The sequence below is a fragment of the Solanum tuberosum genome, unplaced genomic scaffold, assembly GCF_000226075.1.
Source record: "Solanum tuberosum cultivar DM 1-3 516 R44 unplaced genomic scaffold, SolTub_3.0 scf00287, whole genome shotgun sequence".
Lineage (NCBI taxonomy): Eukaryota > Viridiplantae > Streptophyta > Magnoliopsida > Solanales > Solanaceae > Solanum > Solanum tuberosum.
Genome location: NW_006239211.1, coordinates 161,932 through 174,850, shown reverse-complemented (window position 1 = coordinate 174,850; position 12,919 = coordinate 161,932). Strand labels below are relative to the sequence as shown.

Here is a 12,919-nt window from a genome sequence, read left to right as displayed (position 1 = left end):
CCTTGCACTAAATAAAATTCTAGTCTTACCTGTTTGTATCCTTCTTACATGGTTTAGATTGTTCTGTCCTTCATCATTGGATACTATTTGCTCCTTTATTTTGTGACAATGAAGTTTTATAGGAAAAAGGTGACGAAAGGTGTGAAAGGTGTTAAAGGCTGAAGAAGCTGAAAAACGGTGGAAATTTTGATTTTTTTTTCAATAGGAAATCGTTGTAAAATTAAAAAAAGATGATTTTATTCGACATGAATGGTAAGATCAACGCGGTTGAGAGACATGTTAAGTTGGAGGAATATTTTATATTGGTAAAGTAATGAATAAAATGATATGACATAGTAATACATAAGCATGACCCTTAACTTGACGTCAACTGACAATTATGACATTTAACTTTGGGTGTGCACAAATAGACACTTAAATTTGTATAAAATTGAACAGAGACACATCGTCCTACATGACACCCTACATGACAAATTTATATCTTATATGATATCCAATGTGGCATCCTATGTTTATTATGTCATATAGAACACGTGTTACTTGTTCGATTTTATACAAATTTAAATGTCTACTTATGTACACATAAAGTTGGATGACATACTTATTTACTGAAGTCAAGTTAAATGTCATATTTATACATTAAATCAAATAATATAATTGACAATCCGAATAAGTAGAAGCATATAGGCCTCATCCAGACCCGACACCAACAAGAGCTCGGATGTGTCAATTATACGCTGTCGTAAGGTGGAGGATGAGCATCTCAGCCTTATAAGTAAACAGTTGCCTCCTTGTAGGGTTTTATATTCCATAACGCCTTCCCCAAATTATTCAGTCTTTCTCTCTCTAGGGTCTACAGTTGTTCTCTTCTCTGAGCGAAAATGGATCTAACAAAGAAACGCAAAGCTGATGAGAACGGCGGTGCTTATCCCGTATCCAACGAACTCGTCACAACTGCCGCCGCGCCGCCGGCACTTGCTGTTCTTTCTCCGGAAGACATCGACAAAATTCTTGAAACATTCACCAAAGACCAGTGCGTTTCAATTCTCCGTAACGCCGCCCTACGCTATGCTGATGTTCTCGAAGGTCTACGTGCTGTCGCTGACGCCGACGTATCTAACCGCAAGCTCTTCGTTCGTGGTCTTGGTTGGGAGACCACCACCGACAAACTCCGACAGGTTTTTTCTGAGTTTGGAGAACTCGATGAGGCTGTAGTTATAACTGATAAGGCGTCTTCCAGATCTAAAGGGTATGGTTTTGTAACTTTCAAGCACGTTGATGCTGCTATTCTTTCTTTAAAGGTGCCCAACAAGATAATTGATGGCCGTGTTACCGTCACACAGCTTGCTGCTGCGGGTAATTCTGGGAATTCTCAGTCTTCTGATGTTGCGCTTAGGAAGATCTATGTTGGTAATGTTCCATTTGAAATTTCGTCTGAGAAGCTTTTGAATCACTTTTCTATGTATGGAGAGATTGAAGAGGGGCCTTTGGGATTTGATAAACAAACTGGAAAAGCTAAAGGTTTTGCTTTTTTTGTCTACAAGACTGAGGACGGAGCTAGGGCATCTTTAGTTGATCCCGTGAAGACAGTAGAAGGACATCAGGTCTTGTGTAAATTGGCAACAGATAATAAGAAGGGGAAGCCCCAGAATATGGGGCATGGGGGTGCCCCTGGAATGAATGCTGGACCTGGAGGAATGCCTGGTGATGATAGGGTTGGATCCATGCCCGGTTCAAATTATGGTGTTCCTGTTAGCGGATTGGGTCCATATTCAGGGTTTTCAGGTGGGCCTGGTCCAGGAATGCAGCAGCCACCACCTCAGCCTGGCATGGTGGCACATCAGAATCCACATCTGAATTCAGCTATTGGCGGGCCTGGATATGGAAATCAAGGACCGGGATCCTTTACAGGTGGTGCTGGTGGATATGCTGGCGCTGGTGGATATGCTGGGGCTGGTGGGTATGGTGGTAGTTCTGGGGATTACAGTGGGTACAGGATGCCTCAAAGCTCTGCTGGAATGCCTAGTTCAGGAGGTTATCCAGATGGTGGTAATTATGGTTTACAGTCTTCTTATCCCTCACAGGTACCACAACCAGGAGCTGGGTCAAGGGTTCCACCAGGTGGGATGTACCAGGGCATGCCTCCATACTACTGAGGTAATCCTTTTGAGTTTGTTTACAGTTATACATGTCAACATATGATTCACTGAGTATTGTTTATGCATATATTTGTTGAGCAACTATCTGAGGTGTTTTGGTTTACAAACTTCTTTTTTCCTTGTTTGATATTGTGTAGTTTAAATGTTTCATTAGAGTGAACCCTCAGGGGTTGGCCTGCTGGCAATTGACTTGAGCCTTGGGGTTTGCTCCCTTTCAAGGTCTCAAGTTCGAAACCCACTGGGTGCAAACAATTTCTGAGGGCCATCGGACTGGGTAAAACCTGAATTAACCGTGGTGCACTTGCGGGAAACTCCTTGCCGAGGGCCTGTGCACCCCCGGGATTAGTCGGGGCTCAAAGAGACTCGGACACCCGGTGCAAATCAAAAAAAAAAAAGAAAGGTTGAAATGCAAATGTTAAGATTGAATAGTTCCCAAATACAGGAAGATATCAATCTCTTTGGACGGAATTAAAAGGAATGATTATCACATAATAAAACGTTTTTAAAAATAATAGTATGTTAAGAATCTCTTAATCAAAATGAAAACAGATATTACAGAGGAGATAGTTAGATGAAAGTACGGTACATTGGATAAACCAAAACAATTAACAATCTAGCAGTAGGATACTTTCAATTAATAATAGGAAAATTGGTGCACCCATGATACAATATGTTGAAGAGAAAACAATACTCTATGCTGTTAGAGTTTTATTAGTAGCATTGAGAGCATATTGCTTCATATTATATCAGTACTTTAATAGTTTTTGAAATTGGTAACATAATGGTATAATGGACTATCAGTACTTTAATAGTCCTCCAGTATAATGGTATTTCTGTTGTTGCTAATAGTAAAGGAGAAATAGTGAACATTGTTTCATTAGAGTGCTTGGCCTTCAGTTCGTGGACTAGTACTGTTTTTCTCTATGTTAATTTGGTGAGCTGATAGCGTCATACTTGTTCTTGAGTGAAGTATCCCAAAGGGGTCCGTATCTTGTATCAGTTTTTCATCTAGGATGGTGTTGGGTGGAAGATATAAAGGAATCTCTTGGATATTTTTCTGTGGCTCTCTGTAATTAATTACTTTTACTGTCCCAATTAATGTGAAATCACGACACCATTCTATTTGATAGCAATTGGGAAAAGCCATAAAGCTCAAGTCTTAAGAGAACATTGGAGACTATTGGTGAAGGGGTTAACTGTCTCTGTGAAATTAGTATGGAAATGGTTACCTGAGATTGCTTTCCTCTTGTCTATTTTCCTTTCTTCCACAGAGTGCACGACATGGGAGAGGATCTACTTGCACTAATCTAGTGCATGTTCTGTAGAGCCCCTTGTAGCTTATGCTGTTTAGTGTGGCTTATGTCCATCCCCTGTACTTTGGAAATGATTTGTATTACAAATTTATGCCCTCAACAAGTTTTATATGTTGGAATCTTGAATGATTGAATTGTACGTGGATATCTGTTCAGGTGTCTTGAGAGCTTCTTGGATGCAACGTGCTTTAAATGGTTGTGGTGATTTCCTGATTGCAGACTCTGAAATCTTTGGTTACATGGACTGCTGTACATCTGTTGCTGCTTCACCTATCTGCTCTTATGTGTGGCTGTTAGTTGATACTTGCTAGTATTAAGTTAGTATGTAGGTTCTTCAAAAATTGCTGTATCTTTTGATGAGCGTATTGAGGATTGATGTCAGTTTTGTTATCTTATATTTTACCCGTACTTCCTGTTTCTTATATGTTCCCTATCTGATGAATGTGACATTTTAGATCTTCTATCATATTATGTTCAGCCATTATTGGCTTAACTTCTTGTATGTGGATTACAAGGCATCTTTATGATGTTGTCAGATACTGCTGATTTGAAACAAATTATTCGATGCAAACAAAATTTTTGTATATTGTTTTAATTAGAGTTATGTTTTAAACTAAATAAAAGCAGTACTAGTGCTTAAATGAATAAATATCTGGAGTGTTGATGGGAAGATGGGAAAACACAAATGTGTGGTAGTAGGATCCAAATTTGCACTGTTTGTTTGCATTTCTAGCTGTCTCAATTGCTGGTGAAAAAACGGGCCTTTATTTTTTCTGTTGGTCACTGATTTGAACTAAATTATCTTGACACAATTGTATTATGTGTATTAATTTTTACAATTTTCTGTATATATGGTTTGTGAAGGCTGGAAACTCGCAAATGCTATGTCTTAGCAAGAACCAAAATCTATGCTGTCTGCCATTTTGCTTGCATTTTGTATACCTCTCAATAACCAGTGGTGTTTCTATCACATCTCAAAAGCAGAAAAGAAAATGAAAACTCTAGCTAGCTGTTCCTTTAACATCCATCATTTTGGAATTATTGGTACATATTCCCTAAAAGGCATACATCTCCTGATTTCTTTGTTTGCTTTTTGTTGACGGACTTGGGGAGGGAGATGGGTATGAGGCCAGTTGGTCAACAAACACATGATGCAAGTGGGGGTGGGGATGGTTTGTTTCAGCTGAATCATGTTTACCGCACTATCTGTTTCCAGGATTCGTAGATTTTGTAAGTTGAACCTAATATGATGTTTGTTTCTAGCTCTGTCCATGCTCCAACACATTGCTATTTGGCATAGTGATCTGTTTGACATGTGCTTTTGTCATTTTTTGTTCTCACCTTGTTTCTCAAGCGTATTGAAGCTGTTGCAGCTTATTGGTGATTCGTGTTCATAGATTTGGCTGTATTTGATGTCTTTTATTGCCTTAAATTTGTGTATGGACTATAAGAAAATGATTGCTTGTTGGAAATTAAGATTGATATCAATCCATGCTATGGTTTGTGATCTATTCTGCTTGGCGCAAGGCATAAAATTAGTCTATTGTGATTTCAACAGACTATTTAAACAAGTTCTTAGTTTCATTTTCATTGGTGATTGATAATTGTTACTGGAAATTGTATTAAGATTTAACTTGCCGCCAAAAGGATCATGGAACGCAAGTAGACAATAAATCAAGGATTATGGAACTTAAGTACTTTTACCAATTTGGATCTGAATGTGTAAAAACAAACTTCTCATCTGATTCCCCGTGCAAAAAGATTAGACTTTTTTTGAATTTAATTGTATATTTCTTTAGCCACCAAAGTTAGTTGCCATGAAAATCCTGAACAAGTCCTATATGTCATATTGCATGTTTTTTTTTTGTATCTTAGCCAACTTGAGTTCCTGAGCATCCTACAGGGTGTGGAATTGTATTTTCTCCATAACAAAATTCTTTTCCTTGTTTCCTGGTTGGTCTGTACTCTATTGCTGAGGGCTGATGATATGATGTGGTGTGGAGTGAAAGCTATATTGCTGAGGTGTGATGGCATGAACTGCGAATTTGGTGAAGATCAAGGTCCCAGTTGATCCGGAAATGCTCAAGGTTGGAGGGGAGACCTTGCACGGAGGCCTTAAAAGAAGAAATTTGTAATAGTTGTTTAGTTAGATAGATTGTTGTACGCTTTCAGTAATAAGAATAAAACATCAAAAAGTTAAATCTTTGTGAAATTCAGCTCAATGCATTCAGAAGTGCTGATTGGTTATTCCACTTGTATGGCACTAAAAAGAAATTAACGTTAAAGGCACAAAACAGTTTGCTGGCAGATTGTTATGTTTTTTGTGCTAATAAACTTCACATTGCAGTCAATCCGTTGGCAGTACCCATTTCTCCTAAATCGTTGATGTCTAAATTCAGGTCTGTGTTTGTAAAGTTACATTATTGTCTTCTTTGGTCAAATTATTGGAGAAGTATTTATTTTGTAAGTATTTTCTTATTGGTTAAAATGAATCGCTAAGGACCTAAATCGATGAAAATTCGCTAAGGACCTAAATCAATAAAAAATATCTTATTAATTTAGTATATTTAAAATTGAAAACCAATACAAATTGAATCGATTGATGCAAACCCTAGCCGGTAAGTTGTCATTATCGGGAAAGATCCAAGTTAATGACCATAGTTGAAACTATGGAGTGATCATCGACCCTTGCAATGTGATATCAATGTCTTTGAAAATTTGATACTCGATATCTGAGATTCAAATTCATCTCAACAAAAACATTATACTCTGAAAATGCAATGCTTGAATGTGTTTGAGAAAAGAACTCATTGATAAACAAGTGGACTAATAGCACCTTGTGTCTCACTGATGTCTCATAAGCTAATCGAAGGGTTAATTACATACAAGATTGTTTTTGGTACAATGGAATAAACTAAAGATATGACCGTCATTCATAATGTCAAAAGAATCGTATCGAGAAAGATGTTGAATGCTTATTCATAATTGAGGTTTAAAGTAATCAAAAGACTAGTGTTGAAGAATGATGTCAAGTCAAGTCTCTAATCTAGCTCGAGTCTTGAAGTTAATTGAGAAAGTATATCAAGAATTGACGTGTCTCTTTTTATGATTGCTATTGAGTATCGAGTCTAGTTATTGAGATATAGTTAAGGTTGTAATCAGTGGCGGAGCTAAGATTTTTGTGGAGGGGGTTTGACATATAAAGAAGTAAGCTGAAAAATGGAGCAAAATGGACAGGGGAAGAAAAATATTAACCTTAATTCGCTAAATTTAACTTGCCATGTCATGCCGCGTTTAGCATTTCTTCCTACTTTAACCCTATTTCATTGAGTGTTCTTTAAAAAAATGTGATTTTTCCCTTTTATTTTGTACCTAATGTTCTACTTTATTTTGAATTTAAAAAATAAAATAAATTAGTGTTCATTCGATCACATGTTACTTTGAAAATTGTTTAATATTCTTCAAAAATGTGTGGGGATTGAGTTACTAATATTATAATGCACATTAAAGGGATAAATAGATGGCATCGTCGATTTTTAATTCATTTATTCAATTTATAAGGTTTTTCATCTGTAAAAAAATGATGAATAAATCAAATAAATTTAGTTTACATCTCTCTAGAATAGAATTGAAAAAAATAAGAAAGAAATATCATGAATATTCATGCCTTTCAAATTTCTTCGTTCAATTAAATTTAATTTACCTTATCTTTAATATATATTTTTTCTATCTCAATTTCAAGTTTAAGAACAATTGATATTTTCTTAAAGAGTTCTTTTGAATTAGTATATATAAAGAGAGTTACGTAAAAACAAAAAAAAGAACAACAAAGATAAAAAAGAATAAAATACAAAAATGAAAATAATGCGCCTAATAAATTGAAAAAAAGAAATAGCATAAATAATAATAATAATAATAATAATAATAATATTAATAGTAATTATATAATAAAGCTCCAGCAAAAACAATAAGTATAACTTACATAAATCCCATAGTGTAAAGAGTAAATTACATCCTATCCCTACTCTTTTTCTAATTACAATAATCCCGTAAATTTTGTACCTTCCGGATACATAATTCATCATCCGGATACATAATTCATCATCCGGATACATTAATTCAACATCTAGATACATTAATTCTAATACAAGAAGGATCATTCTGTTGAGCTAAAAATGGAATAAAATATGAAAATCTAATTAAATCCCATAAATTACGCTTACATTTCTTCTTACTCTCAATCATACGATGGGAAATCCAGAACGAAGAAATTCAAAATTTCAAATTGCTCCCCCCTGTTTAGCGAAGAAACCTTTCAGATTTGATTCAAAAACTTTTGTCGAAATTTTGGGTTAGCGAGGTGAGTTATAAATGATACAAAAGTGATGGAATTGTTGTTAGACAAACGATTTCCTTTTGAATCTTCAAGTTCATCGAAGATCCTTTCAATTTTGATTCAAATTGTTTGGATTTGCTATGTATACCCTCTGTTTTTAAATTTTTGAATTTGTAACACCCCGTAGCCTTAAGAGGGAAGTTTAACATGTTTTAGACCTTCCAGGTGTCACCCTCGAGGCCACCCACGCCATATGGATGGACCCACACCCCATAGGTGGGCAGCATGGGTGGACACCAAGGGAATTCTGCCTAAGGCAGTGACCACGGGTAGGACCCACACCCCGTGGATGGGTCCACGCCTCGTGGTAGGGGTCCGTGGATCCAAGCCCTTGTTTCCAACCTGCAGAACCCAAACCATGGTTGACCAGCACGGACCATGGGTCCACCCACGACCCGTCAGCGTGGTCTCATGGTTGGGCCAAAATAAGGCAGTTTGGTGGTTAAGTTTAAGGGCTTGATGGTCTTTTTCGTTTTTAATTAGGATTAAGTGGTGTCGTTTTACCCTAATCTAGACCACATATATAAGTAATTTAGACCCCTAAACTAAGTCATTCAAGTCATTGTTTCTAAATCCCCAAAAGAATCCCAAAGTTCATCCTCTCAAATATTCTCTCTCTAGGAGGAGGAGGAAGAAGAAGAAGAAGAAGAAGAAGAAGAGGAGGAGGAGGAGGAGGAGGAGGAGGAGGAGGAGGAGGAGGAGGAGGAGGAGGAGGAGGAGGAGGAGGAGGAGGAGGAGGAGGAGGAGGAGGAGGAGGAGGAGGAGGAGGAGGAGGAGGAGGAGGAGGAGGAGGAGGAGGAGGAGGAGGAGGAGGAGGAGGAGGAGGAGGAGGAGGAGGAGGAGGAGGAGGAGGAGGAGGAGGAGGAGGAGGATCAAGCTAGGTCAAGTCAAGTCTCCATTGTTCAAGCTTGGTAGGCTTTGTAATCAAAGTATGATGCCTTATTCATTCATGGATTCCTTTCATCCATGAAGCCCCCATGTTTTCCTCAATTTAGAAGAAGAATTTTCCAAGTCAATCTAGGGTTTCTTCTAATGTTATGGGTTATGATCCAATAGAGTGGATTATGATTGTTTATGATTGTTTACGATAGAATTGCATGTTTTTAGTATGATTATACATGTATTCATGCTTAACCTATGATTCTAAAGTGAATTTGATATAGTTGAGTTTTATGCCATGAAAAGAGAAATTGAGGACTTAGATGTGATCTTCTAGGATTGATGAATTACATTATAGATTGCTTGAGATGGAAGCACATAGACATGAATTGCTTAAGAGTAAAGCTTATAGATATGAATTGACTAAGATAAAGTATGTATGATGAATTATGAATAGTAATTGAGATTAGGAATGTCTTGAGACTAAGACATGAATGATGAATAATTATTGTTAGGGCTTTTAGAATAAAGCTTATGTCTTGAATTATGACTAGTAAGGCTTGAGAGTAAAGCTAACATGATGAGTTAACACTAGTAAGGCTTGAGAAGGAAGCTATATGATGAGTATTGATTGTACATGATCTATATTATGAATGTATGAGATTATGCATGTTCTTATAGAATCTATGTAAAGGCTTTAAGAACACTTTGAGAGTGAAGTGTTAATGAATATAATAATGATGTTGTGTTGCTTGAAAGGACATTCTCATGAACACATAATGAACATGATGTGAAAGGTATTCTCACACAGTGAAGATTCTAAGGTTGAAAGGCTTTCTCACCTAATCGAATCTAAAATGTACATGTAGACATGAATGGTGAAAAGTTTTCTCACATAGAATGATTCTAGGTTGAAAGACTTGCTCACCTAAAATGAATCAAAGCATGTTTGAACTATGATAGCTTGAAATAGTGATACAATATCCCTTCATGAATAGCTTGACTTGGTAAGACAAGACCAAGCTTGGTATCTTGAGTTAAGAGTCCTCATAGATAGCCTTGGATTGAGCAATAGTACCCTTCCAATGGTTAGCTTGCGCTAAGCACAATAGAGTGCTTTGCATGGTAGCATGACTTGGTGAGGCCACACCATATCATTGGTAGCTTGGATTGAGCAATAGTACCCTTCCTTGAGTAGCTTGGACTTGCATAAGTAAGGTGCTTTCCACGGTTGCTTGGTTTAGCATAAGGTAGTGTTTTCCTTGGTAGCCTTGAATTGGTAAATTGTAACCATTCATGAGTCATGGTTTGTCTTGAACTAGTAAAGAGGTACTCTTCCATGGATAGTATGAATATGAGGGACTAATCCCTAATCAAGGTAGCATGTTTATGATGAAACAAGATTACTTCAAGGAAGTATAGTAAGTATATTTTGATATGACGTTTACTTGTATGATGTATGCTTAGCTTGAATTGTTGCTATAGTTGCCTTCCTTGATATGTTTGACTAAAGGTGAATGTTCCCTTGTCTATGAGAAATAAGCTAAGGATGAGATCAAAAGATGATGAATATGAATGATGGCCTAAAGTGGTTTACTTAGCATGAGTGAGATTTATGGGGTCTTATTCATGCATTGCACAAGTATGCCTTAAGGTTACTTATGAAGTGTTCCTCTTATGTTATGTTGATCTTGATGCATTGATTATGCCTATGACGATGTTATTGTCTCTTATGCTTATAGCGTATGCCGTATGTTGATGTCTCTTATGATTATGGTCTATGTCTTATGTTGACTAATTCCTACATTATGCTTATGTTGATGATTTATGCTAGCCATCATATTTAGTACATTATTGTACTAACGCATACTCTTACCTATATTCTTATCAAATGTAGGGCCCAATGATATTGACTTCTATCCTCGTGGCTAGGATCTTAGTAGAGCAAGTAGTGAAAACTTGGTGAGTCCTCATAGCATCGAGGGCTTGATCACCTTTCATTTTATGTCTTTCTTTTATGTTTAGACTTTTGTATGGGCTGTGTCCCTAAGACTTTCGTGTATTAGATGGTTTGAGACAATGTTAGAGACTTCCGCTTCATTTTATGAGACTTCGATTGTATTGGAAAATATTTTAAATTATCGCACTTTTCTATTATCTTACGTTATGATATGCTAAGGGGCTTGTATGAGGCCTTTCGGGGTCTTGTACGCCTTGTTACATCTAGGGGGTACCCCTGGGTCGTGACAAACTTGGTAATCAGAGCACAAGGTTTAGAATGGTTCTAAGATGTCTCAAACCACGTTTAGTAGAGTCTTGTTCGTAAGTGTGAAGCGCGCCACATTTATGAATGAGAGGCTATTAAATGTTTAGGAAACTTCACTTTTTCATTCTCTAAGTCGTGCCATTGAGTTTGACTCTATTAGGTCTTTCTTCTAATCCGTGCCTGATAGTTTTCAGGACATGGCTAATACAAGGGTTAATGCTAGAAGGAATGAGGAAGACAATGAGGATCAAGAAGTTCCTCCCCAAGCTCCATCCTCGTCGCTAGGATCTTAGTAGAACAAATAGTGAAGACTTGGTGAGTCCTCATAACATCGAGGGTTTGATCACTTTTCATTTTATATCTTTCTTTTATGTTTAGACTTTTGTATGGCTGTGTCCCTAAGTGTAACACCCCGTATCCGAAATAGACCAAAAATGCAGATTTTGAGAAGTTGCAGGTGCAACCCACGATTGCCATTCACGGACCGTAGGTCAGACCACGGCCCGTGCTGGTGGTTTGTGGTTCACCACTGCAACCCCTCCCCAAACCCAGCTCAGAAAACCGACTAAGTCTCGACCCACAGACAGACCCACGGTCTGTAGGTCAGACCACGGTCTGTAGGTCAGACCACGGTCTATAGTCTGTGTTCGTGGATCAAGACTCCTTTACCCAGCCTCTGACACAAACTACGATTGACCAGCACGGACCGTCGTTCAATGCACGGTCCGTAGGTCTGACCGTAGATGAGGGTCAACAACCAGTTAGAGGAAAATTGTTGATTGGGTCAACTTCAAATGATCATAACTCTTAGAACAAAATGAATTATGTGTCCCATTACATATGATATAATACATAATTGAATCCTCTTTCCAATTCCACCAAGTTTGCTAAAATCCGACCTTCGAGTAAAAAGTTATGCTTGTTTTAGTGAAGACCTGCCGGACATACTTGACCGAGGACCCAAACGACGGCCGGTAGATCAAATGACGGACCGTCGTTCCTTCCGTGGATGGGCTTCGCCAGAATTAAGTTAGGGTTGTTTTGATCCTTTTCCTATTTCGTTGGACCCCTAAGCTACGTCGTTTAGACACTAAATTATGAGGTTTTAGTCAGTTTAAGCCTAGAAACATAACTAGAACTTACCTAAGTCAAAATTATTAATCAAAACTTAGAAATATTAGAACGCTAAGAGGAGAAAGAAGTCAAGAACCCTACTTCAAGAACGCAACAAGTTTTCCTCAGTTCCAACCCAGAAATCAAAGGATTTCTCCATGAAATTCGTCACCAGGTATGTGGGATTTCACTTGTGGGTTCCTTTCACCCATTAGGTCCCTAGTTTTCAGTCAGTTTCTTGATTCTCTTATTATGACTAGACCTAGGGTTTCTTGAATGTTAGAATTGTTGGGTTCCTAGCGGTTAGAATGATCCAAATCATATTAATATGTTAATATTCAGTTTATTGCATGAATTTCAAAACCCTAGTTATGTATTTCTTTAGTTCTTGAATTACACATGCTAGGTCAGATATTTCAGTATTCAGTTATAGATGCCTCAGTTTATGAATGCACATTATCAGATTAATTGTTGCATTCTCAGTTTTGCATATTCAGTTTGAGCTATCCAGTAACTTACAGAAATTTAGTCATAATGTGTTAATCACTTAATCCATTGGGAGTAGCATAATACCGAGTTGGACTAGGGTTCAGCGTACCCAAATAGTCCCAGAACTACTAGCCACGTAGGTTGTAAGTCCCCTCTGTGGGCATCATTTCAGTGATCACGCCAGCATGCCTCTATACTTCTGGCAATGTATAATGGGTCCTCTCGATGGGGTGTATATATCGGACTCCACAATTAGCTCATGTGGTTTTATTATCGGTTATTAGTAGCTCCCATAGTTCAGTCA

At 37.6% G+C, this 12,919-nt stretch overlaps 1 protein-coding gene across 1 annotated transcript; it reads left to right on the top strand.

Moving 5' to 3' along the window:
- Positions 1–727: 727 nt before the first annotated feature.
- On the top strand, positions 728–5,773 carry LOC102605340 (UBP1-associated protein 2C-like). The gene is made up of 2 exons (XM_006359030.2): positions 728–2,157; positions 3,629–5,773. Exon 1 carries the CDS (start codon positions 882–884, stop codon positions 2,154–2,156), a length of 1,275 nt encoding a protein of 424 aa, XP_006359092.1. The 5' UTR covers positions 728–881; the 3' UTR covers position 2,157; positions 3,629–5,773.
- The last annotated feature ends 7,146 nt before the right edge of the window (positions 5,774–12,919 follow it).

Bases quoted from the DNA above. Each gene is read 5' to 3' on its own strand.
- LOC102605340 (XM_006359030.2), top strand. From the start codon at position 882: ATGGATCTAACAAAGAAACGCAAAGCTGATGAGAACGGCGGTGCTTAT.